The sequence below is a fragment of the Lodderomyces elongisporus genome, chromosome 1, assembly GCF_030384665.1.
Source record: "Lodderomyces elongisporus chromosome 1, complete sequence".
In the NCBI taxonomy this organism is placed as follows: Eukaryota; Fungi; Ascomycota; class Pichiomycetes; order Serinales; family Debaryomycetaceae; genus Lodderomyces; species Lodderomyces elongisporus.
Genome location: NC_083673.1, coordinates 1,626,547 through 1,650,559, shown reverse-complemented (window position 1 = coordinate 1,650,559; position 24,013 = coordinate 1,626,547). Strand labels below are relative to the sequence as shown.

The 24,013-nt window shown below is 37.2% G+C and overlaps 11 protein-coding genes across 11 annotated transcripts; 3 read left to right on the top strand and 8 right to left on the bottom strand. All coding sequences in view use genetic code 12, as the record gives it.

Annotated features, from left to right (window-relative positions):
* Positions 1-54: 54 nt before the first annotated feature.
* PVL30_000585 (uncharacterized protein) lies at positions 55-1,308 on the bottom strand (the record flags this gene model as incomplete). The annotated part of the gene is made up of 1 exon (XM_001528031.2): positions 55-1,308. The coding sequence occupies one exon, from the start codon at positions 1,306-1,308 to the stop codon at positions 55-57; it is 1,254 nt and encodes a 417-aa protein (XP_001528081.2).
* A 1,841-nt stretch (positions 1,309-3,149) lies between these two features.
* Positions 3,150-3,926, top strand: RAC1 (Rho GTPase protein rac1; the record flags this gene model as incomplete). The annotated part of the gene is made up of 1 exon (XM_001528030.2): positions 3,150-3,926. One exon carries the CDS (start codon positions 3,150-3,152, stop codon positions 3,924-3,926), a length of 777 nt encoding a protein of 258 aa, XP_001528080.2.
* A 321-nt stretch (positions 3,927-4,247) lies between these two features.
* PVL30_000583 (uncharacterized protein) lies at positions 4,248-5,012 on the bottom strand (the record flags this gene model as incomplete). The annotated part of the gene is made up of 1 exon (XM_001528029.2): positions 4,248-5,012. The coding sequence occupies one exon, from the start codon at positions 5,010-5,012 to the stop codon at positions 4,248-4,250; it is 765 nt and encodes a 254-aa protein (XP_001528079.2).
* Positions 5,013-5,918: 906 nt separating this feature from the next.
* Positions 5,919-7,121, bottom strand: RAI1 (decapping endonuclease targeting mRNA; the record flags this gene model as incomplete). Its single annotated transcript, XM_001528028.2, has 1 exon — positions 5,919-7,121. The coding sequence occupies one exon, from the start codon at positions 7,119-7,121 to the stop codon at positions 5,919-5,921; it is 1,203 nt and encodes a 400-aa protein (XP_001528078.2).
* A 411-nt stretch (positions 7,122-7,532) lies between these two features.
* On the top strand, positions 7,533-7,967 carry MRPL19 (mitochondrial 54S ribosomal protein YmL19; the record flags this gene model as incomplete). The annotated part of the gene is made up of 1 exon (XM_001528027.1): positions 7,533-7,967. The coding sequence occupies one exon, from the start codon at positions 7,533-7,535 to the stop codon at positions 7,965-7,967; it is 435 nt and encodes a 144-aa protein (XP_001528077.1).
* A 572-nt stretch (positions 7,968-8,539) lies between these two features.
* NPR1 (Nitrogen permease reactivator protein) lies at positions 8,540-11,269 on the bottom strand (the record flags this gene model as incomplete). The annotated part of the gene is made up of 1 exon (XM_001528026.2): positions 8,540-11,269. The coding sequence occupies one exon, from the start codon at positions 11,267-11,269 to the stop codon at positions 8,540-8,542; it is 2,730 nt and encodes a 909-aa protein (XP_001528076.2).
* A 2,656-nt stretch (positions 11,270-13,925) lies between these two features.
* PVL30_000579 (uncharacterized protein) lies at positions 13,926-15,359 on the bottom strand (the record flags this gene model as incomplete). Its single annotated transcript, XM_001528025.2, has 1 exon — positions 13,926-15,359. One exon carries the CDS (start codon positions 15,357-15,359, stop codon positions 13,926-13,928), a length of 1,434 nt encoding a protein of 477 aa, XP_001528075.2.
* Positions 15,360-15,933: 574 nt separating this feature from the next.
* IPI3 (Pre-rRNA-processing protein ipi3) lies at positions 15,934-17,499 on the top strand (the record flags this gene model as incomplete). Its single annotated transcript, XM_001528024.2, has 1 exon — positions 15,934-17,499. The coding sequence occupies one exon, from the start codon at positions 15,934-15,936 to the stop codon at positions 17,497-17,499; it is 1,566 nt and encodes a 521-aa protein (XP_001528074.2).
* Positions 17,500-18,264: 765 nt separating this feature from the next.
* Positions 18,265-18,738, bottom strand: SNX3 (Sorting nexin-3; the record flags this gene model as incomplete). The annotated part of the gene is made up of 1 exon (XM_001528023.1): positions 18,265-18,738. One exon carries the CDS (start codon positions 18,736-18,738, stop codon positions 18,265-18,267), a length of 474 nt encoding a protein of 157 aa, XP_001528073.2.
* A 773-nt stretch (positions 18,739-19,511) lies between these two features.
* PVL30_000576 (uncharacterized protein) lies at positions 19,512-19,751 on the bottom strand (the record flags this gene model as incomplete). The annotated part of the gene is made up of 1 exon (XM_061119176.1): positions 19,512-19,751. The coding sequence occupies one exon, from the start codon at positions 19,749-19,751 to the stop codon at positions 19,512-19,514; it is 240 nt and encodes a 79-aa protein (XP_060975159.1).
* Positions 19,752-21,609: 1,858 nt separating this feature from the next.
* On the bottom strand, positions 21,610-23,088 carry OLE1 (stearoyl-CoA 9-desaturase; the record flags this gene model as incomplete). Its single annotated transcript, XM_001528022.1, has 1 exon — positions 21,610-23,088. One exon carries the CDS (start codon positions 23,086-23,088, stop codon positions 21,610-21,612), a length of 1,479 nt encoding a protein of 492 aa, XP_001528072.2.
* Positions 23,089-24,013: the final 925 nt, after the last annotated feature.

Sequence of the window (24,013 nt, the reverse complement as noted above, 5' to 3'; positions counted from 1 at the left end):
AACAAAGAAGATTTATTGTGTCAATATGCAAACTAATAACCTCTAACTAAGTGTTTATTGATGGTATATGTTTTTCACGTGCTCGGCTATGGCCCAAGCAGCAGTCAACCCTGGACTTTCTATTCCAAGTAGATTTACAAATCCCGGGTAACCATCCTCTTCTTTTATAACAAAGTCTGCGAATTTTTTTTTGCTTTGCTGTGAATTCAATAGCTTTGGTCGGATACCAGAATATGAAGGTACCAACGAGTTTTGCGTGATTGCCGGGAAATATGTACGTATTGCTTCATATGCGGGTACTATGTTGCGTGCGTTGGGAGCATAGTCAATATCTGCCGCGTTTGTCACATTTTCCAACCACTCCAAATCAGGTCCAAAGCGCAATTGACCACCAAGGTCGAAGGTCAAGTGCGTGCCTAGCGACGAGGCATTTGGGTTGGGGCATGGGTAGATGAGTTTATCGGTTATCTTAACTCCCAATGGAGTTTCTGGTGTGTAGCTGAAATAGTTGCCTTTTGCAAAATAGTAATTGTAGTGTCGATCTTTGGGTAAGAGCATGTTGGCTACTTCTGCAGCAAAGAGTCCCGCAGCGTTGATTACATTGTCACTGCTCATCTCCATCTCTTCCTTTTCTTCTCCTTCAGTCTCCATCACCACAGAGTAGTTTTTGGTTCCTGGATTGTAAGTTATATTTTTCACTTTTGTATTCAATCCCAAAGTCCCATCTTCATTAGTGAACCTTGTTTCATGGAAGGTTACATAATCGTGAGCAGAAATTATCCCCGTGGTGGGGCTTTCTAGAATAGCATTGTTTGCTTTGATTAATGGAAATTGACTGTTGGCTTTTTTTGTCAGTACAAATTGCACTGGGACACCCAAATCATCTGCATTTTTTTTCAATTTCCACAAGTACTCTTCCTCTGCATCATTTTGGGCAACAATCCATTTACCACACTTTTGAAGATCGACGGGAAAGTTGTTATTAATCGATGACGATGACGAAGACGAGGACGAGGACGAGGACGACCACGCATTATAGATTTTGTTTTTCCCACGAATACAAAATTTAGCTTTAAGTGAGTCCACGGGGTAGTAGAGTCCAGCATGGATGACTTCGCTGTTTCTCGATGTTGTTTCTTGACCCAATGCCGAGTGCTGCTCAACCAAAAGTACGTTGTTTCCCTCTTGCTTCTGAAGCTCGGCTGCTGTTGCTATGCCGACAATGCCACCTCCAATTACAATATGAGAAAAGTCAGATCGTAAACGGGATGTCAAGTGAAACAGTCGGCGTGCAATAGTTTTTGACATTGAATACGATTATGGATATCAATTGCTGTTTTTCTTTATATGGCATTCCGTGTTTCCTCCTTGGTGGTTTTAAATAATGAACGCGCAATTCAATATTTTGAAATTGACGGATTGTTTTGGTGGCCCCCAGGAAAAGAAAACTGATTAGAAAAAAAAATGAAGAAGAAAGAAAGAAAGAAAGAAAAAATTAAGGGGGTAGGTAGAGAGTTTCTGACCTGGCACTTAAGCGGCTGTGTTTCTGACACCACTAGCACAACACACGCCAGATGGAATTGATGTGTTTTTCTTTGGAGTTATTCACATTTTATTTCATATGCTTTCAAAGCCAATAATACTATTAAAAACAAGTTTCTGCAATTAATACTGAAGAAGTTGATTCCCCCCCTATTTTTTCTCTTTTTTGGTGTTGAATATACTACAGCCAGTAACTATTGGAGGAAAAGGTATGGTATGCAAGGGGCAAGAGGCAAGGGGCATGGAACATCAGTATTGAAAATGGTTTCTCTAATTTTGTCCTTGAACCAAAAAAAAAATGCAGTGAAGAAAAAAAAGACCTCAAGCAGCATGCTGGTGGAGATGTGGTGATAATAGCAAGATGCTCATACAACCTTTTCAACTTCCTTATGTGTGTGTGTGTGTGCACTCTCTTGTCTCTTAGTTTTGCAATGTTTGGATTTCAATAAATGATAATACAACTGGATAGAAGTGAAAGAAGATGCTGGATTGGTACTTAATACTAAAGAAACAGTCTCAATAAGTTTTAGATCTGGATACATTTTAAAGAGAAGGCGTATGCTGTAAAAAAAAATTGGGACAGTAGGATAACATCAGAAGAAAGTGGATGCAACATTCAAAGAGGCTGGTGAGCCTCTAATTGCTAACCATGTCAACTTGGAAAGTGTGTTTGCATACACTATAAAGATAATTGACAAGCCGTTTTTGAATGGCATTAAAATATTTTTGTTTTTTTTAAAAAAAACAAAAAAAAGAGATGGAAACTCTAGGAGAACCAATATCAAATTTCACTTCTCGAGATTTCCCTAGTTAACAGATGGTAAAACTTTTATAACCCCCTGTGAAAATTTAGATGAAAGAAGAAACAAAGAACAAAGAAATAGAATGTTTTCGTTAAAAGGATTCGAAAGATTTACAGTGAGACAAAACGCAAATGGTTATTGTATTTGCACGTGATTTAATTTTTATTATTTTATTTTTTTATTTATTTTTTATTTTATTTTATTTCAACTAAACGAAGGAAATGAGACAATAGTTGATTTTGTTTATTAGAAATCTCACCATATACACACACTCTATCTTTTTAACAATACCGTCAATATAACCTTAACCTAAATTAATCTCTTGAGAAATATACATTACTTAGATTGAAGATTATATAGTGAACTACATATACACCCATACAAAGATAGAGAAAGAAAGAGAGTGGCTTGTATGGCAAAAGTATTTCGCCAAATTGAAACTAAAAACAAGAAGAAGAAGAAGAAAAAAAAAAGACTCAGTAGAAAAGAAGCCGTGCGCTATTATTTCCCATAGATTGTAAGAGAGTGAGCAAAACCATTCGGTCAGTGCACACTTTACTCTTTAGAGCTTTAAAGTACTAAAGCATTTTGAAAACAAGTAGTTTCAAGTTTCAAGTAAAACAATTCTTTTGAGGTTAAGCATTAACCATTCACCTTTATTTAAACTACAGATTCAAGTAAACACACACTCACACACAGACATACATTTACACCCTTACACCTTTACACACTCACACTCACGAGTATTTATATATATATATATACATATACATAAATACAGCGAAAGGAGAAACAGAAACTAAAATGAGAAGCATAAAGTCAGTGGTAGTGGGTGATGGTGGAGTCGGAAAGACTTGTCTCCTAATTTCATACACAACAAACACATTTCCCAACGACTATATCCCCACCGTATTTGACAACTACTCGGCATCTGTCTTGATAGACGGAGAACCAATAAAGCTAGGATTGTGGGATACTGCTGGCCAGTCCGAATACGACAGATTAAGACCATTATCATACCCTCAAACAGAAATATTCTTGTGTTGCTTCTCAGTCGTGAGTCCGGACTCATTCCAGGATGTCAAGCAGAAATGGATACCTGAAATCTTACACCATTCACCCAAAGACATTCTCATTCTACTCATAGGCACCAAAATCGACTTGAGAGACGATCTCCATGTTGTTGACGAGTTGGCATACAAGAACTTCAAACCAATAACTTACGACCAAGGTTGTAAATTGGCCAAGGAGATTGGTGCAGTGAGATATATGGAGTGTTCAGCAGCAACACAGGTGGGTGTCAAGGAAATCTTTGATTTCGCTATAAGAGCAGTATTAGATCCGCCCAATTCACAAAGTAAAGATTACATAACTAGTGATGCACTCGGAGGACTGCATAACAATAATGGCAACGGCAGCAGTACAAGCGGTGGTGGTGTTGGTGGTGGCGGAAGCGGAGGTGGAAGCGGCAGTGGTGGTGGAGTGTTTGGTTCCAAAAGTGGAGGCCTGGGTGGTAACAATGGGAAGAACATAACAAAGAGAAGAAAGATTAGAAAGGCTAAGAAGTGTACTATATTGTAATTCAAATGTTGTTTGTAAAATAAACAAATAAAAAAGACAAAAAAGAACAGTGAAAAGTGAAAAGTTAAAAAGAGAAAAGTGAAAGAGTCAAAAGAACTATTCCTCCGTGCAAACATTTTTGTTGACCAAAAGACCTGTAGTTGTCTCTTATTTCTTAAAGCATCTTCATCATTTTTTTCTTTCTAGGTCATTGTGTACATTTAAAACTATAGTCATTGCTACTTACAATTAATGGCACAATACAACTTCAACTACGATACTCTTGATACTCTTGATACACCCTTCCACGCCGATTCTCTCTTCTTCTTCTGTTTTTTTGTTCTACTTCATCAATTGTGCTCTTGAAGGATGGATACCACCCAAATCCTTCTCACTAACTTTGCTCTTCTCTTTTTTCTTCTTCTCTTCCTCGGCCCTTCTCAATTGTCTTAATTCGTGTGCCTTTTCATTCTTTTGTTTCAACTTTTCTTTTCTGGTCTCCGAATTACCACCACCACCAACGGTCAATTCAACGTTAATTCTTCGCTGTCGAATTTCCGTGTGGTGCAACTTCAATGCCAACTCCATCTTACTCTGAATATCCTTTGTATCACTGTCAAACTCAAGAAATGCTATTCCTTTATCAGATCGTATCCTAATCCTATCAGGTGAACATTTCGAGAAATGAGCTATAAGTTCAGCTTGCTGTATGTCAAAGGGAAGATTACCAACAAATAATATAAACCTGGGTGCCTTTTTTGTCACTGTCTCATCTTCATTAACAATAGTACCTCTTCCTTTTTTGCCTCGTCTGGTTTTGCGTTTTTTCTTTACTGGCTCGTCGCCCTCTGAAACAGCATCTAACAGCTTATCTTTTGATGAATTTCCTCCTATCTCTTTTTCTTCTTTTCCTTCTTTCTTTGTATTCACTGTATCATTTAACCCAGAGGAGGCTTTTTCCTCTGCTTTTTCTTCTTGCTGCTCTAGTTTCCTCTTTTTGGACTCTTGTTTCTCGAGTTTGGCAGCTTCCCTTTCCTCTTTACTTTTACGAAACTGCTTGGATTTTTGCTCCTTTTTGGACAACTTGACAGGCTTTACTTCAGACATTGGACAATCTTGTTTGAAAATTGATTTGTATTATAATGAAATATAATGGAATATAATATAATACACTATGGTGTGTATGTGTGTGTATTGTAAGTATGTATCAATGTATGTATTAATGTATGTATATATATATATATATATATAACTGGGTTCTGTGATGGGGTCCTTTTTTAAAGAATAATGTACAATCACAGACGATGATATTTAGCCTAATGTCTAGAGATGAGCTTGGCTACTATTTTGTGTAATAAACCAATTATCAAGTACAAACATGCTACCACAACAAACAGCTTCAATTCCATTTCACCATTATTAAGAAAAACTAGAAAATTAGAAAACTAAAAAGCTAAAGAAAAAAAGGAGAAATGGAGAAATGGAGAAATGGAGAAAACAAATAAGAAAAAAAAGTATAGTAATATCTTTGAAATAAAACAAAAAGCACATCGACTTTTCAACTGCTATCGTCACTCAGAGGTATTGTTTCCAATCAAGTATCGGCATTTGCTGTAGTTACACTAGTACAAAACTCCCTTTTTTTTCTCATTAACTTTCCTCTCTAAGTTTTTAACTCGATACATACAAGGCTATGCACCTATTCCGAAAGCTGCAAAAAAAAAAAACTCTGGAAAAAAAAAAGCAAAGGGTCCGATTATGTGAAATGAAGATTTACACAGTGATTCAAATGGCTCATCCCATGTAATCTATTTTCTTTGTAACGGATGCATTCTTTTCCTTTTTTTTTCTTTTTTTTTGATCTTTCTTTTTTGTTTGTTTCTGGAACAATCTTACATTTAATTTTTGTCATTTTTTTTAATCGGCCAAGTAACTGTATTAATAACCTGCTTTCCAACAAAAGATTTATTCATTAATTTATTTTTGCGAGCTGATATACATGCCTCATAAACCCTAGCTCAACTGGTTTTTCCTCTGCAGAACTCTCCATGTCTTGAATTCTTCGCTCAATAGGCCACCATTTCTCAATTGATCATTCTTTTCACCTTTGATTTCGTCCAAGCTAAAAGTCTTGTGCAAGGGACTATATTTCAAACTATAGCTCTTCAGTTCATCGTTCTTATCGATAGAATCGTTCAACCATTCAACAACAGCGCCGTACCATTTTAAAGCGCTGGTACAGTTGATCTTATTTTGTTGGCCTTGTGGTGTACTGTTTAATGGATTATTTTTGATCATTACGGGGATTTCTTCCGTATTGTAAAACTCGACATTACGAAGTATCAAAGAATCATCACGGAACCCATAAACTACTTTACCCACACCCATTAGAAAACACTGGCACCAAGTCTTGAATAGTTTTTTTTCAAAATTGACCACCTGATTGTTTGTTTCGATAACACGCAGTGTTTTTAATTCGACATAATGGTTCAATATCTGACTAGGTTGTTCAGGGACATAGTCCCAACAACAATCAACTTCGCCGGCAAGGATAAGCTTTTGATTACCTATACCTGTTTTGATAACCGACATGAATTGTTCATAATTATTCACATGTTTTTTATGTCGACTCTCTATTGTTTTGCGAGAAACATTCGCCCATGTGTCTGGGATGGTGGCAATCGCTTCGAACTTGTATCCTGAATATTCCAACTTCTTCAAATGTTCGTATTTTTCCTTTGTTGTAGTTTGTCGAGTGCGATCTTCTTGTTCCTGGCGTCTCTTGAGTTCAATCTCAAAGTCAAAGTTTATGAATAGCTGCCCATCAAATGGCACGATAACCAAATCCAACGGGTCCGTAAGATTATATGGCAAAGAGAGAATTTTGGTCATTATACCGCGAAATGTCACAATATCCCCAGACAACCGCGATGAGCCTTCTTGTTCGTACTTCATTATAGCCTCAAGAAATGGGTGAAAATCACCCAAATTCTCCTCGAGTGGGATTTGTTTAAAGTGTTTAAACCCCAGTTGCAAATCGATTCTTGTGTCGATTTTGGAGTCTGGGAGATAGTAATAGGATAATCCATCATGAGAATGTTCAGCGTTATAGTGGTATTTACCTTCGATGTCTCGAGTAAATGTAAACACTTCTTTCGGTTGTTTCAAAGCAGTGGTCTTGGCTCTTGCTGACAACGGTAATTTCCGGGAACTCATTATTGATTATTCTGATGACCTTTAGTTATACAACTTTACCTTTGTCCTGATTTTGGTCTCTAGTTTCTGGTTTCTTATTTTTTTTTCTTTACTTTCTTTGCTGCAAATTTATGTGCCGCTATTTAGTGTCTTTTTTTTTGTTTTTTTTTTGTTTCTTGATAAGTATCACCATCCAAAGCAAAATAAATTAAATAGAGGAGGAGAACAAAGAAAAAATTAAAAAATTAAAAAAAAAATGGATTGAAAAAAATAGACCAAAAAAATGCATTTAGAAAGGAAAATCGATTTCTCCAAAAAAAAAAACACTTTTAAAATCACGGAACCACAATTCCAGACGATTCAAACAATAAAGAAAAAATAAAACATTCATCAAAGACTTCATTACCCATATATTTAGATCCATAAGACAAGATGGCATCCAAGGGAGCAATGATTAAATTAGTGGTGGAGGCAGGTAAAGCAGCTCCTGCTCCACCAGTTGGTCCAGCATTAGGTTCTAAAGGTGTTAAGGCCATTGATTTCTGTAAGGAGTTTAACGCACGTACCGCCCATTACGAGACAGGTATCCCCATTCCATGTGCAATCAAGGTGAAGCCAGATAGATCTTTCTCATTCGAAATCAAATCGCCAGTTACATCGTGGTTGATAATGAAAGCGGCAGGCATCAAACAAGGTGCTGCAAAGACTTTGAAAGAGGAACCTGCAGGCACAATCAGCTTGAAACATGTATGGGAAATTGCCAAAATCAAAGCTACCGATGACCGACATAAGGGAGTGCCTATGAAATCTATCGTCGGTAGTGTCATAAGTACAGCTACAGCTGTTGGGGTCAAAGTTATTCCATGAGGTCAGGAGAAGCTATAGACGAAGAAAAAAAAGAATGAATGTGTGCATGTGTGTCTATGTAAATAAATATATATATATATATAAATAAATAAATATTGCAAGGAAGTGTTGTTCTTGTGAATACCAAGAATGAATAATGTTTTCTTGAATATCATAAAGGGTATGGACGTTGCTCCAAGAGAACGGTTTCATTGTCCACCTGTAGTAGTCGCAGCAGTAGTAGAGTCCTCCTCTCTTCTCTTGCCGATACCTGTACCAAATTAAAATATCGTGAGCTTGCATATAATAAGGAGGAAAACTAACGGTGCAATATGATAAGAGATATGACTTTACAAGCAAGAGTTGGAATTCAAATTTGGTCTCTAGTTTAATGCATGTAGACTCTAACAAAGAAAGCAAAGGACAGGATTTGAAATGAAAATTAAAAAATGAAAAATGAAAATTGAAAATTGAAGATGAACATGGAATCTAAAATGAAAATGAAAATAAAAACGGAAATGCAAAAACAAAGATCTAGATTTTATACCCTCTCTTTCCATTTCTATTACTTATAAACTTGCCAAATTGCCAGCTTATTTCTTCTTGCCCTTTTCAAATGCTGCGATGTGAGCCTTGGACTGATCTACTTGAGTATGCTCGTGATCTTGGCACTTTATAACATCATACTCGCCTGTACCTGGTGCAGTCTCCTCAATCGTACACATACACACAGATTTTAGCCATGGGTCTTCAAACACTTCATCAATAGTGATTCTGCACGCCGGTGCAAGCTCCACCATCCTTCCAATTAATTTTCTGCAGTCCTCGGGTAAAGCCAAAAGAAGCCTATTGGCTCCGGTTTCACTCGATGTGTGATCTTTGGCAGCCGAGGAAGGCGTATCTCCATTCTTGAAATTTGTAGTATTTTGTTCTGGGGTGGCCTTCTTCGAAGTGATCTCATCTTCCAATGCTTCACTGATATCATCCAAATTGCTCAAGCCACCTGACGATCCTCGGCTCGTCGAAGTCTCCATATCTTGCGGTGTCTTTTTCAACATTTCCGAAATGGGGATAAACTCTCCCCGGGTGGCAAAGAGTTTAAAACTTGAGTCTGTGAGTTTGGGAACCTTCCATGGGAATTTTTTCAACATCATACAGCAAAAGATAATGGCAGTTGACCATACGTCAACTGGCCGAGGGTCATACTTGTTGAAAACACACACTTCGGGTGCCAAATAAGGATCAGAACCAACGATCCCTTGGGACTCAATAAGTGTTTTTGAGAAAGGGTATGAAAACACCACAGCTGAACCAAAGTCAATAATCTTGACAATTCCTCTAGAGTCAATAACACAATTGTCTAGTTTTAAATCACGGTGCGCCAAACCCAAGGAATGGAGGTAGTGAACACCTGAAAGGATCTGTTTAAAGCAACAATTAATCTCCTCGCGAGACATCTTGTTGGACATCACGATGGCAAACAAATCATAGTCGCAATATTCCATAACTTGCAAGATCCTCTCGTTCTCATAGCAGATTTCAACAGTCTCGATAATGTTTGGATGCTTCAAAGTTGATCCCACACAATATTCCCCAGTAATCTTTTTTGCATAATCACGTTTACTTTCAGTTTGATACTTGGCTCTAAACTCCTTCACGGCAAACATCTTGGCATCACTAATTCTGGTTACTAACCTCACGGCGCCACCAGCTCCTGCACCCAAATTTTCTCCAAATTTGCTGTATCTTTTTGAAAATGGGAGTTGTTGGTTTTGGTTGAGAACATGTGAAACCGAGGAACGGCGTTCTTGGTAGTTAATTTTGTTCAGTAATGTTGATGAGCGGCTGATTGATATGGATGACGCTGCACCGGGTGAAGCAGAATATGAGGAAGTTGACATCATATCACCTAATCCATTAATGGAGTTTTGACCACTATGTGTAAATGAATTGGTTGAAGGTGAAGGGATATTAACAGAGTGCGAAGTACCACCACCAACACTACCAGCAGAACCGCTGGCATAATTGCTGGCATGACCGCTGGCATGACCGCCGCTAAATCCGGTTCCTCCACCAAAACCAAAACCAGCACCGCTATTACTACTACTACTGTTGTTGCCGTTACTTCGCAAAGATGAAGATAAATTAGACGAAGCTGGAGGCTGTGCCGGTGTAGATTTCTTAAAAAACCGTTTCAAGTTGCTCATTGAGTTGTGTCTTGAGGGTGTTGCTGATCCATTTGTGCTAAAAGCCACGGCCGATTGAAGTGAATCGCTTGAGGAGAAAGATGCAGGTGAGCCTGACACTTCATTGTCCTGGTACGAGTTGTTATAGAAGGAGCCCAAATCAGTCGAGGAGTTCTTTTTGGATGGTTTGTTTTTTGACAGAGAAGAGGATGAGAAAAAAAAGGATAGTCCGCTTTGAGATCCCGATCTATGTGACGAGCCCAATTGGGCCTGTTGCGCTTGTTGCGCAGCTTGGGCTTGAGCTACTCTTTGTTTTGAAATGACAAATCTGGAGTCGATGCTCGATGAACTCACTTGTGGGGATTGAATGTTTATACTGTTGATTGGTTGGCCGTTTGGTAGATTGGGGATATGTGAGGTGGAAAAAGTTGGTTCGCCATTTATTGATGGTTGTGTTTGTTGGTGTGCTGATGATGATGATGGTGCTGGTGCTTGTGCTTGTGGTGGTAGAGGTTGCGACAAGAAGGATTCACGTTGGAATGAAGATCCATTTGCGCCACTTTGAGAGTGTTGTGCAGTGTTGGAGTTTTTACCGCCTGGGGCAGAGTATGGTATCGAGGACGATAAACTTTCACTGCCCATCTGTGCCGTGAATGAGGAATGGCTTAGCGAATTGTTGCGGAGATTTCTCGGACTAGCTGTGTTTCTGTGTGCTGCAGTGTTTTGGAATAGCTGGTTGCTTAATAGCGAGTTTGATGGTTGTCTTGTGAACGGTGATGCTGTTGCTGGAGTGAATGAAGGAATATTGGGAGAGGAGATTTTGGTGTTTGGAGATGGGTCGAATCCATTTATGACTTCTGGTCCCAAGTTCGAACTTGAAGACTCTCTAGAAAGTCGAGGTTGGTTGTTGATTCTGATGGCTATACCATTCGATGCTGAGTTTGGTGCAGCCTTTTGTTTTGTAGAAATACTAGCAGCTCCGGGATTTTCTGCAGCTGTATTGGCTTGCTCCTTGCCATCTGCTGTCAATGTGGTTGAAGATCCATTTCTAGACAGTGGTGTGGACGACTCGTTTAGCAATTTTGTCAAGGACGAAACAGGCTGCTGTGATTGCCTTTGTTCAGTAGTAGACGCCATTGATTCTTCTTGCTTTCTTTGCTTTTTTTGCTTTTTTTTGCTTTTTTGTTTTTGCTTATTCCTACTTTCGTATTCTCTATTATACTATTATTAAGAGAAAATATTCCAATAGAAACAATAGCAACCAAGATGAATAACTGATGGAAAAGAAAAAAAGAAAGGAAAAAGGGGCGGAATGAATTTGGGGGGGATAAATAAACTGGGTTTAAAGTGTGGTTAATCTTCTGGGAATATTGTCGATGATAGTTTTCGTCGTGATTATTGTATTATCTTCGACTCTACCTCTACGATTAGTACTATTTCTATTATGAGTGTGTGTGTGTGTATATATATAATATATAATATATATATATATTTTCTGCTGTCACTCTCTCTCTTTAAATAATCAAAATATTTATTACTGCGAGTTTCTGATAAAAATGGAGGGAAAAAAAAAATTTAAATAAAATATCGGACCCCCTCCCTCCCCAAATGTTATCAACGAGTTTCAAGTGGTATTGTTATTCCGTGGTTATCTTTTACAGAAAAATAACAATAATAATAATAATTATAATAGAAAGAATAATAAAAAAAAATGATAATAAAGAGATCAAGGTAAAGAGAAGTTGAGAAGCTGGTGTAGAAACGCAAGTGGTTATTTACTGGCTCAAACAAAATCCAATCACCAAAACCTGATTAATGGTTGGAAATCTTCCAAATTTTACTCTCCCTCTCTCTCTCTCTCTCTCTCTCTCTGTTTCTCGTTCCGTTATCTCTCGCTGACAGTTGCAGAACAACATGGGCGGCAATTTCAAAAAAAAAAACACCGGGTTCCACAAAAGTGAACATGACAATGCCACAAATGCAAAGATTAGTGAATGAACGAATGATAAAGGTTCCTACTACTGTATCTTTATTTCACTTACTATTACTATTATTGTTATTATTATTATTTCTCATCAACTTTTTTTTAATACTACTGCCACTGTTGCTTTGAATGCTATAGTAAACTACTTACTTCAAGAAAGATGTTTGAATTATTTTAAAGAAAATAAAAGCTAATCATCATTGAGCAAGCGATAATTTGTGGAAATATAAAACTGGGCTAAATAAATAAATGAAAAAATGAAAAAATAAAAAAAAATAAATCGGCATCCGTCGGTTATAAAAAAAAATTAAAAAAAAGAAAAATACTTGGAAGACTACCATGATACAATGTATCAATCATCATGCCCTATACTTTAGACAGCATTCAAAGCCATCGTCAGTCAACAACGTGCGTTCGTGCGTGCGTCCATCTCACTAAATATATATACGTATATATATCTACACATTCAGCAAGTATAAGATAGAATGGAACCAAACAAAACTTAAGACGAAAACAAATTAGACAAGTGTTTATTAATGAAAAGAATTGAAATTGTAAATACATAGAAGAGTATCTCGAACAGTCTCAAAATATACTTGTGTAAACCACACTGTATATACCAAACTGTATGCCAGTGTGGTGATTTGGCTCATCTACATCGTGTTAAATGACTTTCTGATCCAAATCGGATCCGATGTGAAGATTATTTGCAAAGATTTTTTTTTTAACTAGATTTGGTTGTGTGCATAATCTGTATATTGCCACAGCTCTGATATAATTGCGAAATGATCAACTCTGATTTGTCCTTGATAACAAAAAATTTTTCGCACTGCTAAAATGTAGAAATATAATATAGTGTACCATGCAGCAAAAGAAGACTAAGATGCTAAGGAGGGGCCCTCGTCTCCGCCTCCCCCCCTCCCCGCCCCCATTTATTAACACCATTATATATACTACTACTACTGCTGCTGCTGCTGCTGCTGTTGCTGTTGCTGTTGCTGAAGTTGATAAAAGTCGAAAAACAAGACTTCATAGCTTTAATAATTGTGGGCCAATCAAATAAATTCTTAAATTCTCAAATTCTTTTTTTTTCTTTTCCTGTTTCCAACTTCGTTTTTTTTTTTTCTTTTGACAGCAGGGGTAATATAATATTCAGGGAATATCCTCTGACACGTGACACTTGTAGCTCCATCACTGATTTTGGAAAGAGGAAAGAAATGTATAAACTACAAAGAACAGAACAGAACAACCAACCAACCCAATTCTCAACCCCTCCTTGTTCCTAGCAGAAGTTTCTTGTGTATTTCTATATGTGAGGGGTATGGAGAAGTGGTTGCTTGTGTCGAATATGCTGTTGAGGCATTTTGGCAATGAGATTTTTGAAAACGATCGGGAAAGAAGAAAAAGAGAAGTTTTTCTTTCCCTAGTCACCCAAACTCATTTTGGTTTTCCTTTTTGTTTTTGTATTGTTTTAGTTTTGTGTGTATTTTGTATTGTTTTTCGTGTACCCGCTAAACAAAACCGCTGCTGTCAGTCGCACGCACAACGCACCCCGCTTCAAAAAAAAAAAAGAAACCTTCCTTCCCTTTCCTCCCCCTCCCGCCCCGGCTTGCGTGCCTGGCCGTATAACTATTAGGCGCAAGTTTTCTTGCCAAAAACTTTGTATACAAATTCAAACTTGACTTTAGATTTACTTTAAACATAGAGTGCAGCTACAAAAAAAATGCGGGGAAATACAGCCAGATCTTAGTAGTAGATACAAGTAGACACAAGTAGATACAAGTAGATACAAATCCTCTAGTTTATTAACTATGTCTTCTTTTTGCCCTTTTGTTTACTATTACCTTTACCATTAGCTCCTTTTGTCAAAGTAGTACCAGCACCGCTACTTCTCGCAGTAGATCGTGCATTCTTCAATGCCTCTTCATCGGGGAAAAGTGGAAGCTCTTCAGCTGCGCCATTGCTTTTGACACCTGAGCTTGTCCCTATTCCAATTTGGCTCCTCAATGCATCCAATTTGTGTTCCAACTCTTCAGTTGACTTTGGTTGGATATTGAGATCTCGCTTCTTCTTAAGCTTCTCTTCTTTTTCTTTTAAAAGCTCTTCCTTAGACTTATTTTTGTTCCTCTCCATAGCTGACTGTGTTTCCAATTTCTTGATCAATTCTTGCGTATTGTGGAAAACCTTTTCTTGCAATTCTTCGTCTGAATACTCCCTTCTCAGCTTGGTCACAATCTTACACTCCTGCAAAATATTCCCACCCTCGATCTTGGGGAAAATAGGTGCAAATAATCCAAAATAGAATGTTTGCGCTCCCTGACCAACACTCTTCAAACATAACCACCAAATGGGGAATAAAAGCACATACAAAATCAACCCCCATATCGTACCCATCGACAAGAACCTTCTGGTCGAAGGTGAACGCACCAAGCCCGGATTCACCATATTGATCCTAATATTACATGGCGCCTGGTCCTTACGTTCAAATGCCATCAATTGCCTTTGATAATGCTTGGCAAATAACCCAAGTAGCAATTTCGAAGTACCATACAACTTCCAAGGTTGCGACACGGGATATCTTTTATTTTCCCAAAGCAAATCTTCAAGATCAACTTCGCCCAAGTTTTGTGATGAGCAAGTGGCAATCAATACTCGAACATCTCTATCTGGAGGTTGCACTTTCAAACTAGGCTCGAGCAAAGTCAACAAATGGAAGTGACCCAAGTAATTTATACCAATCTGTTTTTCAACACCATCCACCGTAATCTGACGCTGGCTATTTCGTGGAATGGCTTCAGCAGCACAACAAATAACACCATCCAATCTTCTTGGCGGCTGGTTGTCTAGCCATTTAGTAACAAATTTACGAATCGAGTATAGTGAATTCAAATCGCATTCCTCGGCATATAGCAAGGAATTGCTTGTTTGGTCACGAAGATCTTCAATATATTCAGCAAGCCAAAGATCATTGGTTCTTCTCGTAAGAAAGATCAATTGCGCACCTTTTTGCGCCAACTCGTAGGCTATACTAGCACCTATCCCACTTGTTCCACCAGTAATCATATACACTTTGCCATGCATGTCTCTCTCCCAAGTATTTGTAGCTCCACGGAAATAATACTTTGCAGCACCGATACTGGCAACTATAGGTAATACCGTTGGTGCATGCTCCTTGATTTGATCCCAATAAGGGATGGCTTGTGGTCCATCTATGACAACACTGGCTAAAAAGTCAACGGGCATTATTTGAACGCGTGTAAGTATGGACGTGGTGATACTATTCCTGTTTTGTGCGTGCTACTTGTTGTTCTTGTTTTTTGGTGCTTTTGCTATTGGGATTACTGATGTTGTTTGTTGTCTTCCGAAAAAAAAAAGCACTCTATGATCTTAGTTGCCACTGTTTGCAAGGGTATTCAAATTAAAATACGTATATATAGATATATAAAGAAAGAACGAAAGAAAGAAAAAAGTAACCGCAGTTTCTGAAGAGAACGGAATATTTGTTGCAAAAAAAAATTAAAAAAAAGAAAAAAAGAAAAAAAGAAAAAAAGAAAAAGAAAAAGAATAAAACAAATTAAAGGAAGGAAGACAGACAAAATTGGAAGAGGAAGAAAGGAAAAAAAAAAATATGTAATATCGCACGGGCATCTCTTCGCGTCTTATAATTTGAAGATATCCAAAAGCCCTTCTCTTATTTTTTGCTAAGTAGTTGACAACTTGAACAACTCATTCAATCACTTTTACAATTTATACAGTTTATACAATTCATATAATTCATATAATTCATATAATTCATATAATTCATATAATTTATATAATGGACGAAGTGCTATTTTATGTATCCGCTGGTGATCAGTCAGACACAAAAAAGCCAGCAGAATCATTTGCCTACATCTCATCGATCCATTCATCGAAACAGTATGAGACGTTTAGACATGCAGCCTCTCCACTTAATGGTACTGCAATTTCAGGTGTTGGGTTGGGCGAGCGTATATTTACATCTGACAATAAAAAGGCACTAGTTAACGTTTATACATATGGTAAAGAGAGCATCGATCAGCGGATTCCCATCCCCGAGGCGTTAACAGCATTGCACATTATCCACCATCCAACTCTTCCTCACGGAGCAGAAGCGAAAGGAGAAGAAATTGAAAATTCATTAGCTACCCACGACAAACCCAATTACCGTGTACCTTGGTTGCTTTGTGGAGGATCTAAACTGGGTAAATTATACATCTGGGAATTGGCATCTGGCGATCTTCTTTGCGTTAAGGAGGCCCATTATCAAGGTATAACAAGGATTGATCTGAGTCTGTGTGGTACTTTCCTAGTTACTGGTGGTGAAGATGCAAGAATTATGGTTTGGAACTTGGCCGATCTCATTGCTATTTATGGACAAGCGGGACTTATCAATGAGACGGATTCAAGCAGTACTGTAAACCGATCCGGTAAACCATACTACAGTATCACAGATAACACTTTACCAATCACAGATTTTACTTTAAACCAAGTTGGCAATCTCGCAGATTTGAAATTGTATACCGCATCTAAAGATTCAACTGTGCGAATTTATGATATTACGACTAAGCAACAATTGACTACATTTATCTTGCCGCAGCCGGTTACATGTCTCGCTAGGGACCCCGCTAATCGCCAGTTATACGCTGGACTTGCCAATGGACTCATCAAGACCATACCTCTTTATAAGTTCAACCAACACACCTCGGTATTGGAGGCTGTTGGAGGTCTTGACAGGATCATTACTGTGGACCAAGAAGATCCAAATATGCTTTCTACTTTTGTTCAGCACGAGAACCACAAGGTGACAAAGCTCTGTGTATCGATGGATGGGACCAATTTGATTTCAGGCGATGACGCAGGACAAGTATTTGTTTCTGATATTGCTACAAAGCAAACAATCAAGAGTTTCCCCAGCTTGAATTTTCCCATCTCAGACTTGTATGTTGAAACCGTGCCAGTGGACTTGTTGGTGAATGATAAGATTAGGACGGACAAAAAACACCGCATGATGCCACCATTGAAAAGAGTACTTGCCAGTGCGGATCCTGTGGATCACGTTTTATTTATGGATATTCCACAAGAATCTGTGAATACAATCATTTCCACAAAAGTGCACAAGGATCTCGATTGGTTAGAGAAAAAGAAAATGGAGGAGTTGCTGTTTAAAAACTTGTCAGATGTCAACTCTACAGTCAAGACAATCGATACTGGTGCAAATGGGGGACACAATCAGCAAAGCACAGCGAATTTGGAGCTCAAACTCAGCAAGGTTTCAGAGGCATACACTGATTTAAGAAGCAAGCACGAGCAATTGATAAAGGAACATGCAAAATTATTGGATAAATTGGCTGAAGGAAAATAGAGTACAGTCAAAGAATGAGGGAGCAAGGGAGAAAAGAAAATTAGAAAAGAAAAGAAAAGAATAGAAAAGAAAAGAAAAGTATGGGGCAGAGGAAGTTTAAAAGTTGGTTGACAATATTTTCATTATTGACGAGTATGATTTAGTTCTAGTATTAAGATTTTTTCTTTTCTTTATTAATCTCTCTTTTTTTTTCAAAAAAAGAAAAATAGGGGGAAAGGGAAAGAAACGTTCAAATCTAGTTGGCAAAGTTAAAGAATGTGATTTCTCAAGAATCAAAGGTTTTGATTCTTATAGAGAGAAAGAGACACTCATAGTATTTGGTAGAAGGCTTGTTTGCACCGACACAAATTGTAAATTCTCGTTACAGATTGGAGCATTGGTATAGAGAAAAAGAGTATTTATAGCAAGTGATGGATTCACATGACAAATGGATGTTCACTTTGCTAATTGATTTGTTATTAAAACTATTGTTTAATTCATCAAGCCCATACATTCACCCTGTGTCATTTTGACTTTATCAGATTTCTTGTACATCCATATTTGTACATATCTGTATATGTTTACATATATATATATATAGATAGATAGATATGTATGTGTCTAAATCCTTATCTATTGCAATAATCTCTAATTGGTTACAAGATATCTACCTTGTAAAATATACATATCTAATTCAATAATAAAGAAAACAAGTTAAATCCTTTTTTTTTTTTCTAGAAAAAAACAAATAAAATTAAAAAAAAAAGGACAGGTTTCAAATTCTGTCTAATAAACTGCTTGTTTTGGATCCCATTTTTCATTTTGAATAAACTCAATTAAACTTTTACTTCCAGTTTGTAGTAAAGGATGACCACTCACAACGATTAGAAATCGTTCTAGCCCTTGTCTTCGCTTTTCAATATTCAATTCGTTAAACTTGTTGCTATTCAACAAGATTTTTCCCGGTAACTGTGGTATTACCACTCGATTAGTCTCTTGCTCTAATACTTTTCTGAATGCGACAAAATCACTATATCTTCTTCTAATTCTACTCAGGCGTTTCTTAAATGCCGGGATGTTTGTGCGACAGATAATCTCGTAGTCCGTGTACATATTCGAGCCGTATCCATGAGTTTGAGCATTGGTGACTTCGACTTCTAAAAAGTTCTCTGGCTCACTATAGATATCTTGCGGGCGGGACTTGTTTTGTGGCGGTGAAGTGTTGATGACGTCTGAGATCGGCTGGAATGGTCTGGACATTTTTGTGGCGGATAAAAGTTATTTGAAGTTTAAAGTGTTCTCCCCAATTCGATGGTGATATCAAATACTATGAATAACTTTGTATTCTGCTTTATAAAGTTTTTAAAAATGTGTTAAAGTTGTGTGGTTAGTTTGATTCAAACTTGGAAACTGGTGCTGGTATTAGTGTTGGTATTGGCGTAAAGATGATACTTTTTTTTTAACACATTGGTGGGGGTTAATTAGATATATTTTAATTCCGAGATTGCATTGATGATGCCAGAGAGCCACGCAGACTGCGCGCAATTAATTTTAATTAATTTTAATTAATTATTTTATTTTTTATGTATATGTATATATATATTTGTATGCTACAATACAAAATATGCTTTATAAAGATAAAGAAAGGCTAGGTCACGTGACTTGCAAAGCCTGCGAAACCATGTTGATAAACTCAATTAGAATATTGTTACAGTAAACAGTATACCGAAATGTTTTCCAAATCATCATTAGTAATTTTATTCATTTCAAATCAAAAATAAATATATTCGTAACTACATAACCCATTTGTCTTCTTTGCATCCATCTGCTTCTTTTTATGATTCTCTTCATTACATTCCATTTATTAAAAAAAAGAAAAAAACCCACACAACCTAAAGTGGCTATGCACTTGGGTTTCTTTTCTATTTTTTCAATTTCCGTTTCTTTCTTATATACTTTGCATGTATTTCATTAAAGTTTTCTTTTCTTCTTTTTTTTGGCTTTAGCATCTGGCAATGATAGCATCATTGCATTTAGTAGAATTGGCCTCTGTTACCTGGTGCATTAAAAATGAAATTGCTGTACCACACGTACAAGTGAGGCCATCCGAAAAAGAATGCAATGCCAGAAGCCCATACACCAAGCGAAGGTATACGTCTCAAATAGTACTTGTATTGTGGAACCACAGTGTATGAAGGTTTTGATGCAGTGGCTGCTGTCTTTGCCACGGTCTTGCTCGAAGCAGCTAATGTTCTGATCAACGTTGGGTTCATATTGGATAGATTAACTTATAGGATATAAAGGAGCTAAAAGAAGAAAATTTTGTATAACTAATTTGATTGTCAAAGTGAAAGTTGAAAGAATAGTTTGTTTTTTTTTTTGGTGTTGCTGTTGTGGTTGATTTATTTTTCATTCGTTACAATAGGAAATATAGGTGCTATTTATACCTTATTGACATCTACTAGGTTATTATAAAATACATTCTTTTTTTAAAGTCAATCTAATTGGATAGATGGTGATGTAGAAAAGTAGGTAGAGGTATGATCTAGTTCTTTTTTTGTCAGTTAAACAGCTCAATTCAGAAATAGAAACAAGGCCAAGTGATGCAAGAATCAGCAGATTACCTTGCTGCAAAATATATATATATATATACATATATTTTAAAGAAATAAAAAATAAAAATAAAAAAATAAAACACAAATTCCTTGCATATTCTGGCTGCGAAAAAAATAAATTAAAAAATAAATTACAAAATAAAATGAAATAAAATATAAAAATAAAGTAAAGGCAATTGGCGAAGGGAGTGGGAAAGAGAAGTAGCGAGTATACGTGTCAGTCTATGGTGTGTCTATCTTTCCATTATTTTGGTTCGGAGCTTCTTCTAATCTTTTGTAATTATTAGTATTCCTTTTGTTTTTTTTTTTGTTTTGTTTTGTTTTTGTTTTTGACTCTTTAATTTTATCAATTTTTATTTCTTTGGTTGGTTTTTTGGTCCGTTGTTGTGGTTGGCATTTTATTGCATGTAACTAAAATCACCTGTTTTTTACTACGGCACCCAATATAGCATTTTCTTTTTCTCCCTTTCTCCCCCCCCCCTCCTCCCCGCCGCTTCTTTTATTTTCTCCTTTTTTTGTTTATCTATTTATCTGTTTACTGAAGAATAAAAGCATGATATAAAATTAGAATGCAAAGTGTAGGAACTAAGAGGTGGGTTTTTTGTCCATGTGGGGTTCACTCTAATTGTAGAAGGTTCATAGTGTATTTGTACCTGGTAATAGTGGTCAGAGGTCAGAGGTATTTTTAGGTACTTGAAGAAGAGACTTTGGTTTGCGCAATGTGGATTCACCTCAGATTAACTCTTTAACAAATCACTTTTTCTTTTGTAGATAATAGTGTTGTTTCAAAACTGTCTTTTTTTTTTGTTCAATCCTTACTTTTCCAATGATCACCAGTGGTTAATGGTTCGTAGTTTGTAGTTTATGGTCGATGGTCAATGACATGTGACTCGTGGCTCGTGGTTTGTGGTTTCATGACTTGAAACTCAAAATTCTCTTTTTTTTTTCTATTTCCAAAATTAGACCTTCTGCAGCACATGCACTTGTCAGATGATTCTCGGTTATTTTCGTTTATTCATTAGCCAGAATCAAGCCGGAATGATACGAAAAAACTTGAACCAATTGCACCAATCTATTGCTGTTGTTGTTGTTGTTGTTGTTCTTTTTTGCCTCTTCAATAATTACTACTACTCTCTTCTCTCCACTCTTGTGAAGTATACCATATTCTACAAACCTATCAATTGAGACACCTTCCCTCCTCCCGCAATACTAAGAATTTCCACAATCAACAAAGAAAAATAATAAACAACAAAACAACACTTCAAAATTGAGAATGTGAAAATGTGAAAATGTGAAAAACACCGTATGAGAGACAAAGACAGAGAGAGAGAGCCATTATAGAGCATTCGTGATAAGTAAATAATTGATGATTGGGCCATATAAATAACAATTCTAATTACAAAAATAAAATTTAAAAAAAAAAATGAAAAAATAAAAAATATAACATTCAAATAATAATCTCTTCTTTTTTTTTGGGGGGGGGGGATTCTCTGACTCTAAACCATGCCATTCTTCACTAGCTTTGTTTTTCCTTTTCCATAATCACCTCTTGTACATGGAAGGTGTCACCGTCATGGGCAATGTCTTTCACCACTGCGACTCTCATTGTAGCCAATAAATTGTGTGCTGCATTGGAGTGTGCGTAAACTGCACCGCTAAATGCAGAAGTGGCATCCTTTCCGAGTGAGGCTCTAACCAAGGCTTGTCCACCTGGGTGTTCCTTGATAAACAGCTTGACATTGTGGATAATTCCCGAGATGATAATCAATCCTTCGTCCTTGGCTCTTGCGTGGAACTCCTCTCTCGTCCATACTGGCAAGTCCTCGACACTTGATCCCCACTTGAGCTTTTGTCTCATTCTGTCCAACTTCTTTTGCTGTTGTTGCAACAAACCTTGTTCAATAGCATTTTGTGAAAACATCTTCAAGTTCCATGCAAGGCCCAATTTGGACAAGGCATAAATGATAACCTTTGTTGGGTCGTATTGGTACCACTTCAATGCATTTCTATAATCACTTGGAAATTCGTGGTGGAAATTGTGGTAACCTTCTCCAAAGGTAACAAATGCAGTCAATACATGGTCTCTTGGAGTTCTTCTATCGTCAAATGGTTGTACGCCGATCCAGTGGGCCAACGAATTGACGCAAAAGGTAGCTTGTTGGATGAAAAAGGATTTAAAGATACCAGCATAAATAAATCCGCCCCAGTAGTCGCCCCATCCTAAACCGGCAACCAAGGTTGGTGTAACAAAAGCGGCAACGAGCATAATCATCAAATAGTGTCTGTGTTGGAATCTAACCACCCAGTCGGCAGTCAAGTCTGAAATGTCTGCTCTTGCTCTATTCTTTGGGTTTGCCTTCATCAACATCCATCCCATGTGACTGTACCAAAATCCTCTTCTTGCATCGTATGGGTCTCTTGGGGTATCGGTATATCTGTGGTGGACACGGTGGGAGTGGCCCCACCATTTGATGGAACCTTCAATGGCACCAGCGCCGAAAAAGGCGAAAAACATTCTCACTGGTAATGCTGCGTCATAAGACTTGTGTGAATAAAGACGGTGGTACCCAGCAGTAATGGAGATACCGCTAAAAACATAGAGGACAAAGCCCAATGCGAGTGTTTTCCATTGTGGTGGCGAGAGAATGGCCTGGATAATACCAAAGACTGGGACAGCCACTGTCAAAATGACATTGAGCCAGTTAATCTTGGCCATAAAGTTTTCCCTCGTCCATGGTTCTTCTGAAATGTGTTTTTTGTTGGCATACTTGGCCTTTTCTCTAGCATCTTTTTCAGCCAAGGATTCCATTGAATCCTTTGTGATTTCCTCGGCCGTCACTTTGACCAAGTCGGCAGTACCCATGAGCTTACCACCCCATCCTGAGGCTACAATTCTGGGAACCTTCTTGTTGGTTCCTGCAGCAATGGCATTGAGCTTGGTGACTTCGGCAACCTCCAATTCGTCAACACGTGTATTTGTTGTCTCTGTTGTCATTTTCTTTTTTTGTTTTTTTTTTGGAAAAAAAAAGACGAGTTCTATAATGACAAGTGGTGTAAGTGAAAAGAGGACAACTTAAAGGAAATAGAAAAAAAAGATAGGAGGAGTGAGATGATGGATTGGATCTCAATATATATGAATATTTTTTTTTTTTATTTATTTTGCAGTCGCTAATTTTGGGTGGGTGCAGAGCTTTGTGTGCTCCTTCCCTCCTTTGTCTTTTGTACTGTGAAAAAAAGGATGAATATTATTTTCAAAGTCTGTTTCCCACTCTGTCTTTAACTCTGCCTCTCTCTCTGTCTTTAGTCCGAGCTAGCAACAACAACAACAACAACAGTGGCAGTAGTAGTAGCAGTAGTAGTAGCAGTAGCAACAGAGAAAGCAAAAATACCCAAAACTCTGTTTGGTGTGTGTATGTATGGATGCACTTTTCTACCCTACAAAATTTGTTGAGTAAAATGTTTTTGGTAATTATATGCAGTACCAAACATTTCTCATAGTTAATTCTCCTTTTTTTTTTTTTATTATTTTTTTTTATTTTTTTTATTATTTTTTAATTATTCTGCACAGATTACCAAAAAACCAAAGAACCAAAAAAACCAAAAACCAAAAAAAAGAAATAAAATGAGACAACATTTGCTGTGTGTGTAGAAGAATTTAAGGGATAATGAGAGACAACTACAACATCAACCACTACTACTACTACTACTACAGCTAACAGAAGGATTAATCGATTACATTGATCTTGCTTGTCATTTGGCACTTTGTTTAAATCTTTCTTTTTTCCTTTTCCTTTTTTTTTTTTTGGTATATGTTCGGACGGATGAAAGGATAGGAGATATGCACACACACACACACACACACACACACACACACCCCTTTTTGTTTTTCCTCTTTAATTATCCTTTGGTTTTTTGGGTTT